Here is an 18,484-nt window from a genome sequence, read left to right on the forward strand (position 1 = left end):
ACTTGATTTGAACAGCACCCTGCAAAGATTTTTAAAAAATGTTATTGTGGAAAACTGATGCAAAATGCCAATATGTAAGGAAGAGATTGGTAGGGAAATCAACAAGAGTCTCTTTAGTCAAAACCTATCTTAAACACCAGGTGGAACTACAACCTGAAGCTACATAAACCGGTAGTCCTCATCTTACAGCACCGTCGGCCTCACAGGGAAGTCGCTGCCGCCTCCCGGAAGTCAGGAAACTCCCGTGGCGCCTGGAGGATGTTCAGGAGCGGCTGCCCTGAGGGCCCGAGGGGTTGAACGGTCCTCAGCAAAATATTGCCTCAGCCTGTCTCTCCTGGCTGGCTCGCCATCTGATGTAGGAAGAGGGAAGGACACAGGCCAAGCGCTCCAATGTAGGAAACAGTTGACTGGGAGAGGTGGTAGAGGATTTAATAGACTGGACAGCCTACATCATTATGATTACAATTGAGCTCAATATTTCGGTTGCTAGGGGAAATATTTGTAGAGTGAATTTTGCCCCCTTTTACGACCTTTCTTGCCACAGTTAAGTTGTTCAATTGGTAACACTGTTGTTATGTGAATCTGGCTTCCCCACTGGCTTTGCTTGTCAGATGGTTGAAAAAGCTGATCACATGACCCCAGGACACTGCAGCCATCAAAAGCATGAGTCAGTTGCCAAGTATTTGAATTTTGATCATGTGACCATGGGGATGCAGCAATGATTCTAAGTGTTCAAACTGGTCACAAGTCACTTTTTTCAGTGCCGTATCTTTGAACGGTCACTAAAAGAATTGTGGTTAAGTCTGTCAGGGGAAGATTTCACCCTGAACTAATGAAGCTTAGACCGGCGGCTTTTCCAAACAGGCATATTCTTCAAGAAGCGAAAAAATAAATAAAACTCGAAAACGTGTTCTAATGAAAAAAAAACTTTAATACAAAAATAACAAAATAGAAATAAAACAAATCTATCTAATTGTTACATTTTGACAAGAACAAATGTTGTCCGCCTTCTTGAAGACGAACAAAGATCAAAAGGGAAGAAGTCTCTGGAATGTGTGATGTATTAGAAAGCATGCGCAGTAAATCATTGTCAGATAAGAAAAGCTTCTCTACAGTATAACTTACAATAGAAGCTCAAGTAGACAAACAAAATAACGTAGTGACACCTCTTCTTTTGTCACTTGGGCTGATGTCATCAAATCATTAATTAAAGCACATCTTCTTTCGCAGAAATCATTGTCAGATAAAAACTTATGACCTGCGCTGTAATTTATTCTCAGCTCGGCTAGCAAACAATTAACGCAGTGACAAAGTCAATGCCACCCTATACCACAATACTCTCGCGCTACACCTACGCTCCTGAAATCCCCCGTGTTAGCTTATCTTGGTATGGCGAGCAAAATTGCACCTGTTCAAATGACCTCAGCCTACCCACATTTTCAATGGATTACTCTGAATTGCTCTCCAAAGCCACAGAACGAGTACAAGTAGTCCTCGACTTATGGCCACAATGGAACCCGACATTTCCATTGTTAAGCAAAGCCTTTGTTAAGTGAGTTTGCTTCACTTTATGACTTTTCTTGCCAAAGTTCTTCAGTGAATTGCTATAGTTGTTAGTCAAACTGTGGTTAAGTGAACCTGACTTCCCCATTGACTTTGCTTGTCAGGACGTCGTAAAAGGGGATCACATGACCCTGGGATACTATCATAAATGTGTGTCAACTGCCAAGCGTCTGAATTTTGATCGCATGACCATGAGAATACCAGTAGGGTCATAAATGTGAAAACTGGTCACCAGTCTCTTTTTCAGTGCGTTTCTAACTTTGGTCACTAAATGAACTCTTGTAAGGCCCTATACCAAAATATTCTCGCTCTATACCTACTGTAAGTATGGAAACCTTCAAAATCCCCCGTTAGCTTTTTTTGGTATGGTGAGCAAAGTTTCACCTGTTCAAACATCCTCAGTCTACAAGCATCATTTCCATGGGATTATGCTGAATTGCTCTTCAGGGCAGAGGGAGTACAGGTAGTCCTCGACTTACAACAGTTAGCGACCATTCAAAAATACAACGGCACTGAAAAAAGCGACCTATGACCATTTTCCACACATATGACGACCGTTGCAGCATCCTGTGATTTACACTGGGATGCTTGACAACTGACTCACATTTATGACGGTGGCAGTGTCCCTGGGTCATCTGATGCCCTTTTGCGACCTTCTGAGAAGCAACGGGGAAACCAGATTCACTTAACCACCATGTTACTAATTTCAGAGCAGCAGTGATTCAGTTAAGAAGTGTGGCAAGAAGTCGTAAAACGGGGCAAAGCTCACTAAGTGATACATTTCTCACTTAGCAAGATAAAGTTGGGGCTTAATTGTGATCGCAAGTTGAGGACTACCTGTATCTCCAAATGCCTCCCCATCCCACCCCCGCACCCGCACCTGTTAAAAGGCTTGCCCGAGGGAGCAACTGAGGCAGCCTCAGTAGTAGAGGGGTTTTTAGGGGGGGGCGTCCGCTCCCCACCCGTCTTCTGCCTTTCCCGGCATTCCCAGGATGGAGACGGAGAGGGGACCAACAGCGATATTAAAACTAGGCGCCAAAACGAAGGCCGGCCCCGGTCGGGACTTCGAGGGGATACCCCGCTCGCCGCCTTTCCTCCGTCTCTCTCCGCCCCTGCGCAGTGCGAGCAAGGGGGCGGCCGAGAGCTCCGCCGGCCAATTACCGAGCCGAGAGGAGGAGCGCAAACCCGGGATCGTCCGCCTCCCGAGCACGGCGCCCCGCAGATACATACACACACAAGCCAGGAAGGATGGAGGGCGAGCGGGGCGAATCGCAGTCCCCGCGGCCGTTCTCCTCCCTTCCTCCTGGTGGCGAGGCCAGGGCAGCCCGCGCCGAGCCGCCAGCGCCCCTCGCGGACTCAGCGCGGCCGCTGCTGCCTCCCTCCTCCCCGGAGCTGCTGGAGTTCGACGACGACGAGGACCTGGAAGTGTTCAGCAAGGTACAGGCGCACGGGGGAGCCGCTGCCGGCTGCTCCCGGAGAGCCCGGCGGCCCTCCGCTTTCCCCGTGGGGCGCTGGGGGTATTAGGGCAGATTCCCTTCGCCGCCTTCCCTGCATTCACACGAACCCCGGGACACTCGGGAGCGTCCTGCGGCTTGTGGAAAGTCCCCCCCCCCCACGCCCCGCCCTTTACTCTGGAGCCGAGCTAAGCTCGCTTGTCCCTGTTGCGCTTGTGGCGGCCACATCCAAGGCTACAAAAGAGAAGGAACTTAGCGGGAGAAGTTCTTCCCGGACCAGAAGTTTGCAAAACACGGCCTGCCCTAACAAGCCCTCGGAGGAAACCACCTTCGATTTAGGTAGCGAGCAGGAGGATGGGATAGAGCGAGTGGACAGCCGAAGCCCCCTGGCGTTGGGTTTGTGGTTCCATGAAGGGCTTCCAAGTTGCCCAGAAGAAGCAGGACAAGTTGGAAAGGATTTGGGATAAGGGAGTGTCCTTTTTAAGAATGCCCTCCCCCTTTCAGGATAGCGATAGCGCTTAGATTTATGCCAAAGGTGCTTTATCAGGAGGCCAATGGACTTTCTTGGGTGTTTTTTTTCTTTGAAGATGTTTCACTTCTCATCCAAGAAGCTTCTTCAGCTCTGACAGGATAGTGAGGAATGGAAGGATTTATATTCCTTGCTGGTCATTTGCATCCTTTTAGAGGGTCCTTGAAGCACTTGGATGTTTATCTGTGTCCTCAGGGTCATCTAAATGGCGCTCCTGGTTCTTGTAGGCTGCAGTTTTTTTCTCTGGAAATCTATAGAAAGGGTATTCATCCCAAGTCCAGTTGCCTCCTGGTAAAGCACCTTTGGGACAACCATGACCTGAATGACTAAGAATCTCTACAGGCACTTAGACTTATATACCGTTTCACAGTGCTTTACCGCCTTCTCTAAGTGGTTTACAGAGTCTGCATATTACCCCCAACTACCGGGATCCTCGTTTTACCGACCTCAGAAGGATGGAAGGCCTGAGTCAACCTTGAGCTGCTCAGAATCGAACTCCTGGAGTGAGCACTGAGTTAGCCTGCAGTACTACATTCTAATATTATATTCTAACCACTGCCATCAAGGCTCTTATACTGTTTCTGACGGATATTGTTTCTGCAGCTCACAAAAAATTAAGATCCCAAACAGTTTTCCATAAGGTAAAGCATTCTGTCAGACTACACTTCCCATTGTTCCCAACAAGCACCACCGTTTTGGCAGGGGATAATGGAGATTGGAATCCGCCACATGTAAAAGGCAGCAAGCTGCATTTCAGGGATCCAAGCTAAAGGATGATTTCTGCCAAAGGCCTGCTGTGGGTCTTGGCCTCGTTTCATGTATTTGCAGGCTGCAGTGGAATAAAATATTTGGGCCACACTCTGCATAGGCACTGTGGTATCTTGATGCTGTGTTTCCATGCTTGGCAGATGAGAGAGAGGGCCTGGGGATGAAGTAGGCTGGGTTCATGGGTTGAGCTAAGCATTTCGAGACTGTTACTGGAGGTAGCTAATGTCCCTTTCTTTGAGAACAAGATTACCTTTGTAATGAGGCACAGTATAATAGGAGAGAGAGAGATTTGAGTCTTGCCTTTGGCTCTATAGTTCTGGCACTGTTCAGGAATTTGATCTGGATTTGTCCTTCACTGTCGCTACTATGCCAGAAAAGACAGGCTCCACAAATTACTATTTGTCGCACTAGCAAGACATAATTTGTGGTCACCACTGGCCCTTCTTCCACACACAGAGAATACAGCACAGAAAAAATATCTGACATTGCAAGAATCTTTGTTGTAGAACAACAAAAGGAGAGTATGCTTTGTTTTGAAATGAAAGTTGACATAACAAAAATTTGCCTTCTCTGCTTCCCTCGTGTTGTGCTGAGCTTTAGGAGAAATGGAAGTATTCTCTGGCCGATTTCGCCTGTTCTGAAGCCCAGGACAATGACATCAAGTTTGCTTTTCCTCCTGCTAACAGAACATTTGCAAGATATGCTGACTATGAACCATTGCCAGGACTGGCAAGTGGCATTGAGGAGAATTAAGGGAGGTTTGCCTTTGCCAAGATTGTTGGAGCTTTTGCCTCCATCTTACTTTTTATAGGGGATATCTCAAAAACTTTGAAGCCACTCATCCAAATGGACCTAGTGATTCTCAAAAAAGTTCTACCTTGAGTGCTTCAGAATTTCTTTCAGATTTCTCCTTATTGGTGGTTTTATACTTGGAGTAGGGAATGGGGTTGCTATATCATTATTTTGCCATATATCCCACACAGAAGGCTTTCTGATTGGCTTTCATTTCCAACCTGAGAGAGGAGAAGGGGGTTCACAGAAAGAGTTGTTTTATAATGCTTTCCCTGGGGATTTAATGAAAGGTTTGGAAACAAGGAAGGGTGCAGACATCTGAAGAGATAATTGTATCATGAAAACCAGGAGTTTCACAAACACTCCTTGGCTATCTAGGCATGAAATTAGTGCAAGTGCATGTATCTTTGAATTTTCTTCTCTTCTGAAATAATTTCAAAAGCAAATTCTCTTTCATCAGATTGACTGAGAATTAGTTGGGGAAAATCAGGACTTGGGGATTTGTTTATTCATTCATTTTTGTGTATTGCACTAGTTACATTACTTGGAAGGAGAAGGGATGTGGGGCAAATTTAGTTTCTTTCTTTCTCTCAAGGTAGTTAGCATGCTGCAACTGATCATTAGGAAAACAAAGTCCTCAGTGAAAGATCATAATTGGAACTGAAAGTTGCAGGCAACTTAAATAACTCTCTGGTTCTGCTACTAAATGTTCTCTCTGCTACCAAAAAGAATTAGCTGCCAATTCACAGAAATCTTCTCTGCTGTTTTCTCATAAACCTACTCCTTATCCTTTGAAAAATCAGGCAAGTTGATACAGGTGCTTTCTGTATGGCTGATGCGTTGCATTAGCTGAAGTGTGAAAAACTAGTCAAACAGGTGAAACAAACTGTGTTGTCTGTATCTGGGGTTGAATTCTGTGAGTTGTGTCATCTGTCCATAGGTCTTCAAAATTTTTGTCATGATATGTTGTGGACTTTATACCCATGCAACCTCTCTCGGTTTTGTGCAAAGCAGATACACTCAGTATGGCTGTCGATCCTGCCCCTCTTGAGAATGTCAAGGATGAGCAGATCAGATGTTACAAACCTTCAGAAGATCCATTGTCTCCGTGAATAACCTTTTGCCCACTTGCCGGGAGACAAACAGCTGTGATAATAATCTGTGTTCTTAATTCTGCTATGGTTGATTATGTACAGGTGCCATTCAATTGGTGTCAGCTCTTCATGACCAAATACATATGGTAGATTTTCTCCATGACAATGTGCCTTTAACCTGGTCTTTCAGGTCTTCCAATGTTGCATCTATTAATCTCTGCAATTGAGTGTATCCACCTTGCTGCTGTCATTATCTTTTTTTCTCTTTCTTTCAACTTTCCCTGAATTAAAGCCTTCTCTGGAGAAGTCACTTCTCATTTATAGACTAACTGAACTCATGTATGTTTTAGGGTAGTAATAAAAAGGCCACATCACAAATACAAGGAATCAGCTCAAAAGTAGTACTCTGAGTGGTTTATACATTCAATCCTAGAAATAATCTACTCAAAATAAGCTCCACCATGGTAAATTTGAGCATTGTTGTTCTATATCCTGTGCTTTAGCTCAAGGTTTGATCTGCAGGGCAAATAGGAATTTTTGGAAAAAGAAATGAGTGTCTGCCATAGTTTGTGCATTTGAACCTTTGATCAAAATACCTGAAACCTTGATGCTAGGCAGGTCCAAGACATGGTTTAACTTCAGTTTATTTAGTATTTATAGTTTTAGTTTATTATTTCGTCTTTTGCTAGCAAATAAGATACAGGGTGGGAAACCTGAGGAAATGGAGATCAAATGCCTGAAGAAAATATTTTATATATTTACCAAAAGACCATCAGAGATGCATTGAATTGACTTCTCTCAAGTATATTTGCAATAGAGAGAAAGCCTTTGCCTCTGTCCCAGAGACTTGCAATTACAGATGTTAGATTACAGATTCAAAACAATCTTCAAAACATCTACTTGCAACAGGTAGATTATTGCTTAGTTCAAAGAAGCCAAGAAGATGTTAAGTCTTGGGCTAAGATCTTGTTTCTTTAAGCATGTTTTCTAATAAATGTAATCCAAAAATATTGCTTTTTCTTCTTGATTTAGCACATTGCTATTAAACAACACATTTATTTATTTATTTATTTATTTATTTATTTATTATTCATGCTTCTAGACCGCCCCCTCTCCCAAAAAGGGACTCGGGGCGGTGTACAGTCCATGCAAAATATATCAAAATACAATAAAAATTGAATATGTACAGTTGGAATGGAGGAGGTTAAAAATGGAATTAAAAGAACTGTACAAAGCAATATATATAAATATAGGATTTTGAACCCCTAAAACACACACAATAGGTTAAAAACAATACCCCTAAAATAACCAGTTAATACATTTGCCAGGAGGGACAGTTGTAATTATGCCAGGCCTGCTAATCGGAACAGGTGAGTCTTCAATTTTTGCCGGAAGGAGCGGAGGTCAGTAGTGGTTCTAATGTCGGGGGGGAGGTCATTCCAGAGGGTTGGGCCCATCACAGAGAAGGCCCTACTCCTTGGTGTCGCCCGTTGGCATTGCCTAGTGGACGGCACCAGGAGAAGTCCCTCTCTGTGTGAGCGAATTGGCCGCAGGGATGTATGTGGGAGGATGCGATCCCGCAAGTAACTAGGTCCCGTGCCATGGAGCGCTTTAAAGGTGGTAATCAGCACCTTGAAACGCACCCGAAAAACCACAGGTAGCCAGTGCAGCTCGCGCAGGAGAGGTGTTACGTGGGAGTACCTCGTACTCCCCATCACAGCCCGCGCGGCTGCGTTCTGAACTAACTGCAGTCTCCGGGCGCGTCCCAAGGGCAGCCCCATGTAGAGAGCGTTGCAGTAATCCAGGCAGGACGTCACCAACGCATGAGTGACCGTGCGTAGGGCATCCCGGTCCAGTAGGGGGCGCAATTGGCGCACCAGGCAAACCTGGTGGAACGCCCCCCTTGCCACGGCTGCCACATGGTCATCCATTGACAGCCGGGCATCAAGGAGGACGCCCAAATTGCGCGCCCGTTCCACAGGGGGCAATTGTTCGCCCCCTATGGCCAGCGATGGAATCAGCTGGCTGAACCGAGGTGCCGGTAGCCACAGCCACTCAGTCTTGGAGGGGTTGAGTTTAAGTCTGTTGTCCCCCATCCAGACCCCGACGGCTTCCAAACACCGGGACATCACTTCGACAGCCTCGTTGGGGTGGTTTGGGGTTGAAATATACAGCTGGGTATCATCAGCGTAGAAGTGACACTCAACCCCAAAACCACGGATGATCTCACCCAGCGGCTTCACATATGTGTTGAACAGGAGAGGCGAGAGGACCGACCCCTGTGGCACTCCACAAGTGAGTGGCCTCGGGGTCGACCTCTGTCCCCCTGTCAACACACATTGCTTCCGGTCGGAGAGGTAGGAGCCGAACCACCGCAGAACGGTACCTCCGACTCCTATCCCCTCCAACCGGCGCAATAGGATACCATGGTCGATGGTATCAAAAGCCGCCGAGAGGTCTAATAGGACCAGGATAAAGGAACAACCTCTATCTCTGGCCCTCCAGAGATCATCGACCAACGCGACCAAGGCTGTCTCCGTGCTGTGCCCGGGTCGGAAGCCGGACTGGCGTGAGTCTAGATAATCGGATTCGTCAAGGTGTCGTGGAAACTGCTGCGCCACCACATTCTCAACAACCTTCGCTAAAAAGGGAAGGTTGGAGACTGGACGGTAATTAGCTAGCTCCGTTGGGTCAAGCGAAGGCCCCTTAAGTAAGGGCCTCACCACCACCTCCTTCAAGGTGGTTGGCAAGGATCCCTCACCCAATGAGGCATTCACCAGGCCCAGAAGCCAGCCTCGGGTCCCCTCCCAAGATGCCAGTACCAACCAGGAGGGACACGGGTCCATTAAACATGTGGTGGGTCGCAGCCGTCCACGCAACCTATCCAAATCCTTGGGGGCAACAGAATCAAACTCCTCCCAGGATGGTCTCACAAGACTCGCTGTTGGCGGCCCGTCTGGTCCACTGAGGGGGGCCCATCCACTCCGGATCTGAGCGACTTTGTCCTGCAGATATTCCCCAAACTCCTCTGCTCTGCCCTGCAAGGGTGCCCCCCGCGTCCTCTGTGACAAGAGGGAGCGGGTCACCCTAAACAGGGCGGCAGGGCGGTTGGGCGGTTATCCGCGGACGCAATAAGAGCGGCGCAATATCTACGTTTGGCCGCCCTTAATGCCACAAGGTAGGTCCGTAAATAGGCTCTTACCTGTGTTCGATCAGATTCGGAGCGTGAGGACCTCCACCTGCTCTCTAGACGTCTCCTATGGCGCTTCATCACCCTCAGCTCCTCGGTATACCAAGGAGCCCGGGTGGGTCGCTGTCGCAGGAGAGGTCGCAAAGGCGCAACCTGGTCCAAGGCCCCAGCCGCCGCCCTATTCCAGGCGGCCGCTAGGTCCTCCGACCGAGCGCGGGTCAGGGCTACAGGTAATGGCCCAAGCTCCGTCTGGAACCTATCCGGTTCCATCAGGTGCTTGGGGCGGTACCAGCTTGGACCGTCTGGTCCCGCCTCCTCGCGGTGGGTGTAGCGCCAGGGAAGTCCAGCCGGAGACATGAGTGATCTGACCATGACAGGGGTGTGACAACCAAGTCCCCTATACCCAGATCACTCGTCCACTGCTCAGATACAAAAACAAGGTCCAGTGTGTGGCCACCATCATGTGTGGGGCCCTGAATTAATTGGGTCAGGCCCATGGCTGTCATGGAAGCCATGAACTCCCGAGCCACCTCAGATGCTGCTCCCGTCGACGGCAGGTTGAAATCCCCCATAACCACAAGCTTGGGGATCTCAACCGCCGTCTCCGAGATCAGCTCGAGGAGCTCGGGCAGGGCCGCTGATGTATAGCGAGGAGCCAAGTATACAATCAGCAAACCCACCTGCCTCCCTGGGCCCCATTTCACACCAAGGGACTCACACCCGGATATCTGAGGAACAGTGAACTCCCTCGGCTCTAGACCTTCCCGTATAACTACCGCCACCCCACCACCCTTACCCAGGGCCCGAGGCTGATGGAATGCACGGAAACCTGGTGGGCACATTTCCACGAGGGGTAAACCACCCTCGTGGCCCAACCAGGTCTCCGTTATCCCTGCAAGGTCCAGCTCCCCCTCAGAGATCAACTCATTAATGATTTGTTCAATCCATTAAGCCAAAACCTATGATGTAGCATGATGTATGAACTTAGTCAATGTCGAAGAAGTAATCTGTGGTTCGACAGAAAAATAGGAAATAGTGAAGGCCTTGAGAGAAGAGTCTAATAATTATAACCAAAGCCAGAGTTATGTGGTACAACCAACTTGAACAAAGGCAAATACTAAAAATAAGGGCTATTTCTGATGCAAGAAGGTCTATATATAACTGGGATAATTAACCCATAATTCTCCAGTTTTATCTAAATTGCAACTCAAGGAGCCAGCAGGACAATTGCAAATAATGGTGGGAGCTGTAGGTCAGCAATATCTAGAAAACAACAAGTCACTGATACAGAGCTTGTAATCTATCAGAAACACTGATTGGGTTTGTGAGGATTTAGTGATCAGATGGTGATAATCTTTAAATGCATCAAAGATGAATTATTTCCATGGTAGATCTATAATGTAAAAAAATTGCTATTCTATAACATTGTTCCAGTGACTGGTTTGAAGTCTAATGTTCATCAGGACAAATCTTAAATCCTAATGTGTTTTCTTAAAAATTAAGGGAAATAACATTTCTAGAGTAGCTGTACAAGACAACAGACATTTTTCATTCTTGAAACACTGTGCTCAGTTATGTGTATGACAGAAATTTATGGAATGAAAAATCTAAACGTCAGCATCTTACAGATAAAGTACTAGATTTGCTATTGAATATGAGCCTAAAAGACATTAATGAATCATTTATGACTTGTACATTTCCTAATGTTTAAAAATAAACCCAGTTAATCAGGAAATATTTCCATTCTGTGTACAGGATCATCTTAATTTTTTCCTCTAGTAAACACTAAAAATGAATATTTTTATACATTTCCTAATGTTTAAAAATAAACCCAGTTCAGGAAATATTTCCATTCTTTGTACAGGATCATCTTCATTTTTTCCTCTAGTAAACACTAAAAGTGAATATTTTTATACTTGGATGTAGTATATGTAAGGTTGTTTAACCTTAGATATTTATCAAATGTTTCTTGATTGGACTTTGGCAAGACAAGTGGGATAACGTTTATTCATATCTGAAAAAGATGGGTTGGTGCGAAGGGGTAACCCAACCTATTCTCCCTTTCCTATTCTCTTTTCCATTGCCAACTTCTCATCACCTTACCCAAATTTATTACGATTTCCAACCCAATGGAAATTTATTACGATTCCCAGTGCATAAATGTTGATGGTGTCAACACCCAGGTATCTATTAAGCTATGGGAAAATGGAGAAAGAAGTGTTCGGTTGAAACTGCAGTGGATTTAAGAGGGGACTATATTATCATGTTGATACAGGCGATCAATTGCTTCAAATGACCTTTTTCTAAAATGTAGTAAAGATCTTTATCTAGTCGGACTTCTGCCAAGTTTGAATTGAGGACAGTCACACAACATGTTGAAGTACAAATTACCCAATCTCACTTTCATTTAAGCCTATTATAGTGTATTGTACAAACGAATCCTGGTGACTTGGAGGGGATCACTATATCTCAAATATATTTATATGGCTTGGAAAGATAGATAACATAGTTCCATTAAATTTTTTTGGGCAATATTGGCCTAAAGGGCACTGAAATCCAAAATAATTGGGGGTAAACATATTACATCTGCTGGAAAATTACCTATATTTGTAATGTGCATAAGAAACTTATTAATATACGGTATGTTTGTTAAATTTAAACAGTGCCCACCTTACCGATAAAGTGACTGTGTTGTTGCTTAATGTTGCTTAAGATGAGTGGCTATATAAATCTTTATCATAAATCAGGTTTTCTATTTATGAGTCACACTATGTGAACCAGTAAAATGTGAATCCAGTAATATCTCAATAGAGCTCAAAAATTAATATTTAGCAAGAGGTGGAATCTGCCCAAACAGCCACGAAAGCCAGAGATCCCTTCCTAATACCCCATTTTGGATTGGTGCTTTTTGGAATCTGTCGTCCTTGTTTGGAAACAGATTGATCTAGAAATACTGTAGATATTAAGCAAATTAAATATTTCATTTAAATATTGCAGGATGTAATGCTAAATCGCAGATAGCTGTGGCAAATCTTTTTGTTTTGTTCGTTCTCTTTTCATAAAGTTTATTTAGAAAAAAGTGCAAACACCTTCTAAGAACTGTCTAGGAGGAGGTTATTGAATGCAGGGAAGTGAGTGAAAATGAGGGTGCTGAATTCATTTTTGTTAATGTTTTACTGCAGAAGGTTCTGTTATTGATTATTTGGGATTATTGTTTCATAATGTCAGGCTCCTTCAGGAAAGAAAAAAATGTGAAAGTCAGGTGTGATTTCTGACAACTATAGAAACACATCACACAATGTTTTCTTGGCAACAATATGGAGATGATTTGCAATTCCCTTCTTTGAGGGTATTGTGTTTTTTTTTTTAAAAAAAAGGTTCCCCCTGCACACTTGCTAGTTGTTCCCAACTCATTTTCATTTCAAAGCCAAAGAGCCAGAGTTGTCTGAAGACGTCTCTGTTGTCATGTGGCCAGCATGACTAAACACCAAAGGTGCACGGAATGCTGTTACCTTCCCACCAAAGGTGGTCCCTATTTTTCTACTTGCATTATTATATGCTTTCAAAGTGCTAGGTTGGCAGAAGCTGGGCAAGTAACATGAGCTCACTCCATTACACAGCGCTAGGGATTCAAACCACCAACCTTTCTTTTTTTATATATATATCCAAAGAATTTTATTGGTTTTTTTAAACATTTATAGGGAAAAGGGTAGGTGGAATGGTGTACAAATTTTGGCAGTTGCAAGTGTGGCAGACACCCCCTCCCTCCAAACTCATTAAGTACATCTAAGTATAAAACATTAATACATGATCATATAAAATCAGCATATTCTAGAAAAATTTTCAATCAATTTATATATTATAATATAAAGTCTACATATAATTTCATTATTACTTTCGGTCTGTTTATAACAACGTGTTTTTCTTATTCATTTTTGTGATCTGAGCTTTCTTGGTATTGCCCCTTCTCCCCCCGCTGGCAGAGCTCCGGCCCCTCCCGTGTCCTGTATAACCGTTGTAGAGTCTTCTGTTTTTTCTAGGTTCGCTTTGTTTTTTTCCATAAAGGCCTGTGCCTCTATGGGTGTATTGATTCTAATTCTTGTCTCCTCCCAGAATATCAGCATACCTTCAGGCATCAACCATCTAAACCACACCCCCTTCTGGTATAATTTATTCACCAATTGCGAATAGTTTTTCCTTTTCTCCCTAATTTTTTTGGGGATCTGCTTCAAGATGGTTATCTCCCTGTCGTGATATGTCAATGCTTGCCCCCTTTGTACACCCAGAATTTCGTCTCTTGTGCTTTTCCTAAGGAATTTAATATGGACCTCCCTGGGTACATTGTGTGTTCTGGCATATGCTGAATTCACTCTATAGACCAGATCTATCTCCCATTCCATCTGTTGTTTATCTTTATGTATGTATTCAGCTAAAATATTAGTCATAATGTCCCTTATATTTTCCCCATCCGCTTCTATAACATTTTGAAATCTAAGATAAAAGGACATTCTCTCAAACTCTGTTTTCATTTGTTGGATATCAAGTTCTTTGTTTCCCTTCTGCAATGCTTCTACCCCCCCCCTCGCCTCCGCCACCCCACCCTCCACAAGGTCCAGTCTCTGTGAATTCTTATAAATTTGGACTTGATTCTCTTTAATTTCTTCTTTCATTTCCTTTAATTGTTTCTTAATTTCAGCTTTGGGCTCAGAGGCATAGTAAAGTTTTAAAAAGTTCACAAAGTTCTCAGGTCATCAATAAGTCCTGGGGCTAAATCCAGTGAAAATCACTTTTACAGGGGTGAGGCATCATTGGTTGGCTCTCCCCCCTCCTCCTTCCCCTGGGGGCGAAAGCAAAATTTTCTCAAGCCGCTTGTCCAAGGGGGGGGGGAAATCCCCCTCCCTCCAGCCGCACCTCCAAGAAAATCCGAGAGTTTAAAATTGCTGAAAAGTCCATCAAATCAGAAGAAAGGGAATGAGGAGAGGAAGCATCTCACCACACCGCCGCTGCTTCGTTCAATTTTGCATCGTCCGATCAGCCTGGAGCGAGACGCATGCGCGCCCTCCGAGACTGCTCCTCAATGCCTGGAGCAAAGCGGAGAAGCCCCCACCAGCCGCTGCCGATGCCAGGGTCCTCCGCGAGCCGCTCCTTCGGCAGGACGCCTCTCCGGGGCGTCCTGTGCCCCCCCAGAGACGGGGAAGCCCACCGGGGAGCGGGAGCGGGCAAGGAACTTGCCCGTCGCCGTAGCCGCCAGAACCGGAAGTCGAACCACCAACCTTTCTGATCAACAAGCTCAGCGTCTTAGCCACTGAGCCACTGCGTCTCTGTTTTTAAAAGTTTTTAAAAAATACTTCTCAATCTTACTTACAGTCCAGGGTTTTTCCTAACTGCTCACTAACCAGATCCCATCTTGCATATTTTTCTGAGATCAATCATGGCCCAGCCACCTTCTATGACTGATTCAGAAAAGCAAAATACTAATAATAATAGCAGTAATAATCTGAACAACAATTTTTATCCACTATTTGCCCCCTAAAATTTCTTTTTTGGTTAGGGATATAGAAACAAAGCACGATCTAGGGTTTTGCAAAATGGAACGTGGTATTTCAGACCTCTGAGGATTTGGCAGAAAAGGGAAGTTAAGAGCAAGGGAAAGAGTAATCATAAATATTCTGCTCTCCATTTTCTGATATTCTGGTTTAGTTTCAGGAATGATTTTATTTTATAGGTAGTGAATGGCGAGTCCTGGAATGAGGCATTTCATTTTTTTTCTCATAGAGACAATAGGGTGGGGAAAGTAAATGCTTCAGCTTATAATGATTTATGGAATTCACATATTAAATCACTGCAGTCTAAGATTCGCCTTCTTTTAGAGCTTTTCAGCTTATTTTACAGTTAAGTACCTACACTTTCTCAGATCAGTTTGCCAGCTCTCCAATCAACTGAGCGTTTAGTTCCAAACCTTCGTGAACACAGCTTGCTAACTAACTCCAAAAATTTTAGACAACAAAGCCTTGAAATACCGCGTCAGGTGCTTGTATCGCTTATTTTAAAGACAGCTTATAGTTGTCTCCGGATTTTGCAAACATTAATAGAAGTGTTCCTGGAAAATCAATATTAATAGGAAGGAAATTCCCTTGTTGTCATACTGCTCCATGTATTCATCTGCAAAGTTTGCTGCCTAACCAAAACATTATTTTCTTAGCACACAAATACTTGGAAACAAATTGACTTCATATATCATTCCTTGCTGCTTGCTCAGTGGAAATAAAATAGGTCTCTAAGTAGTGAAAAATGAGAATCTTAAAACTGTCAAGTTTAATAATCCAGATTATTACTCAAAATATAAACTCGAAGTACATACATTTTAGAAAACGCTTGGCTGTGTGGCATAAAGATGCCCCTGGAGCACAAAAACTTTGAATGGAGTCTTAGAAGATGATAACGTGGATCATATCATGTTCCTGTTGTGCACGAAAGTTGGGATTCATATTCTTAGATCCTTTCTTTGCTGTATCTAAGGAAAAAATATGTTTCTAGTTGCATCAGATTACCTTCAGTTCAAGGTAATTAGCACAATGACTTCCTGAGAACTAGTGTCATGTAGTGTAGTATAGTCAAGGGATGTGAATTATGAGAAGATGAGGTCCCAGTTGATGCCTCTTAGACAATCCACATTCTTTCAGTCTTAATCACTCATCCGCAGGATATGAAAATACAACAACATGCTAAGAATAGCAATAGCACTTAGACTTATATATCACTTTACAGTGCTTTATAGCCCTCTCTAAGCGGTTTAGAGAGTTGGAATATTGTCCCCAACAATCTGGGTCCTCATTTTACCAACCTGGGAAGGATGAAAGGCTGAGTTAAACTTGAGCCAGTGAGAATTGAACTGCTGGCAGTGTGGTAGAATTTGCCTGCAATACTGCATTTTAACCACTGTGCCGCTATGGCTTATCACTCACGGCTCTGTGAGTGTGGCTTGAAATAAAGTTGTGTAAGTATTAATGATGAAGTGTAAGTAAACAATAGTCAAGTGTGATCTAGACAGATTCAGTGCTATTGGTGTTAAGAAAAGAATTACATAAGTCTACTATGGATTCTGAATTAATTTAAGGAATGTCCTGGAAACAATGCTTCTCTAGAAAGTTATAAGGTCCTGCCAGACAGTTCAGGATGCTGCTTTCAAGGCTTTCAGAGCTGCTAAAGAACTTACTCCAATTGTGATTTTAGAATAACAAAGACCATGATTCCTCATTTATCCCTCCAGCATTTCCCTCCTCGTGTTTGCCCCACATAGAGCCTTTTATATATTATCCTCAGATGGTGCTGAATACTGAATTTGTAAGCCAAGAGGTCAAAGGCACTGACTGCAAAATAACCATTCTGTTCTGCAGCACACCAGAATCAGACAGGGATATCCAGTTAGGAAAAGGGCCCCGGAAATATTAGCAACAGGGAATAAAATTTATATTAAAAACTTCGCAAGGATGACCTTTCCACTCAGTTCGTTCTGTTTGCCTCACTGATTGCTGGGTTTTAGTGGAATAGTGATACATGTTGTAAAATGTTATCTGTATAAGGTAATGTCAGAGCCCTGAGTCATTTCTTCTATTAATCAAACCAGCAAGCAACTTCTTTTCAATTACTTTTCCTTGAAGCTTGTTTTAATAATTATAAAGAGTTTGGAAAGCTTTCTGGAATTTCTTTTGTTTGGCCACAAAGGGAGGGGGGGGGTATTAACCCAATCCAATCATTGGCCCAACCCTCACTCCAACTCTTTTATTTTGCTGTGTCTCCTTTTCCTTAACATTCGCCATGTCTTTGGTTGCCAATTTTTTTCAGGTATGACCATCTGACCTAGCAATACTTTTGACCCTTTTGCTCCCCCCCTCTTTTTATCTCCATGGGTAACAAGTCACTCAGAAGAATGCAGAAGAGACAGCCAGCTCTGACATTTCCTTTCTTTTGCCAGCTTTCGGTTGATCTCAGAGAGAAACATCTTTGTGTCATCTGAATCCCACCCCACGAAGAGGACTTGAACCAGCCAGGATCCTCCTCAAACAAGGATGATCCAATGAGTTGGATTTGCAGTGCTGCTCTCAGAAGATTGCTAGATTTTACAGGAATTTTTCTTTCCTAGACATTGGAAACCTGGTTTTCCTGGATGCTTGGTGGAAATCTACTGACCTGGATTTTCCAAGTCAGACAGCTTCAGCCAGAATCCAGACTCAGAGGATTGGTTTATTACTTTGCAGTCTTTAAACTAGTCTTGATCCCCAACCAGAGGTTGTATTCTGCCAGTTCAGACCGGTTCGCCGAACTTATAGTCGAAATTGCGGGTGGCCCACCCACTCGCCCCGGGCCTATGGCATCCCATTTAGGCCCTTTTTTAGCCAAAAGCACATGCACCGAAGAGTGAGCGCATGTGCGGAGGTGGCACATGTGCTCACATTTGCAAACTGGTAGGGAAGGTAAGTGAATACCACCCCTGTCTGCAACTCTTAAAAGATCTGGTAGTTCAGGAGCCAAGGAGCACCCTGCCTAAACCCAATTAAATAGCATTGACAAAACAGTTATTAATAAGGAATGCCTACTTTTCTTTCCATACCAACTATTTGATGATCCATATAACCCTGATCTGCATGAACTATTTGCACAAGTTGCAAATAAATTCTTTTCTCACGGCATTCTCTTTTCAATGCAAAGATGTGCTATTTTTAGTCCCAAGTGAATTGATATCTGTGCAAAAGGTAACCTTGGACTGCCATTTAATGTGTTATATGTGTAATATGGCATACTGTATAACACATTTCCTGCCCTCTTTCCAGTGGCAAACAGCCTCCAAAATGGTGGCTTTCTTTGTGGTGAAAAGAGTCTCTCTGATTCTCTTTGTGTATCTCCTACAGCTAAGCACTGTGTAGAACAATTTACTTCAGGTAAACGTGTCCTATAACCCCTGCTGGTCTTTGGGCTCCTTGCGTTTCTCTCAATGAATTGCATAACATGCTAAATATACTGCACCACTACTTATTTGAGTGCTTTGAATGTTAGCTTTAAATACCCTTTGTACTACCTTTCCCATAAATTTTCA

At 43.9% G+C, this 18,484-nt stretch overlaps 1 protein-coding gene across 2 annotated transcripts in view; it reads left to right on the forward strand.

The window, feature by feature from the left end:
- Positions 1-2,695: 2,695 nt before the first annotated feature.
- Positions 2,696-18,484, forward strand: part of SNX7 (sorting nexin 7) — a 56,102-nt gene continuing 40,313 nt past the window's right edge. Inside the window, exon 1 of one of the 2 annotated variants that reach the window (XM_081946562.1) lies at positions 2,696-3,000. In XM_081946562.1, the coding sequence (XP_081802688.1) occupies positions 2,812-3,000 (189 nt within the window). In that variant the 5' untranslated portion in view covers positions 2,696-2,811. The remainder of the gene's footprint in view (positions 3,001-18,484) is intronic. The other variant, XM_081946561.1, reaches the window with a different exon arrangement.

This window comes from Natrix helvetica (assembly GCF_964273705.1).
Source record: "Natrix helvetica genome assembly, chromosome: 3".
Classification (NCBI taxonomy): domain Eukaryota; kingdom Metazoa; phylum Chordata; class Lepidosauria; order Squamata; family Natricidae; genus Natrix; species Natrix helvetica.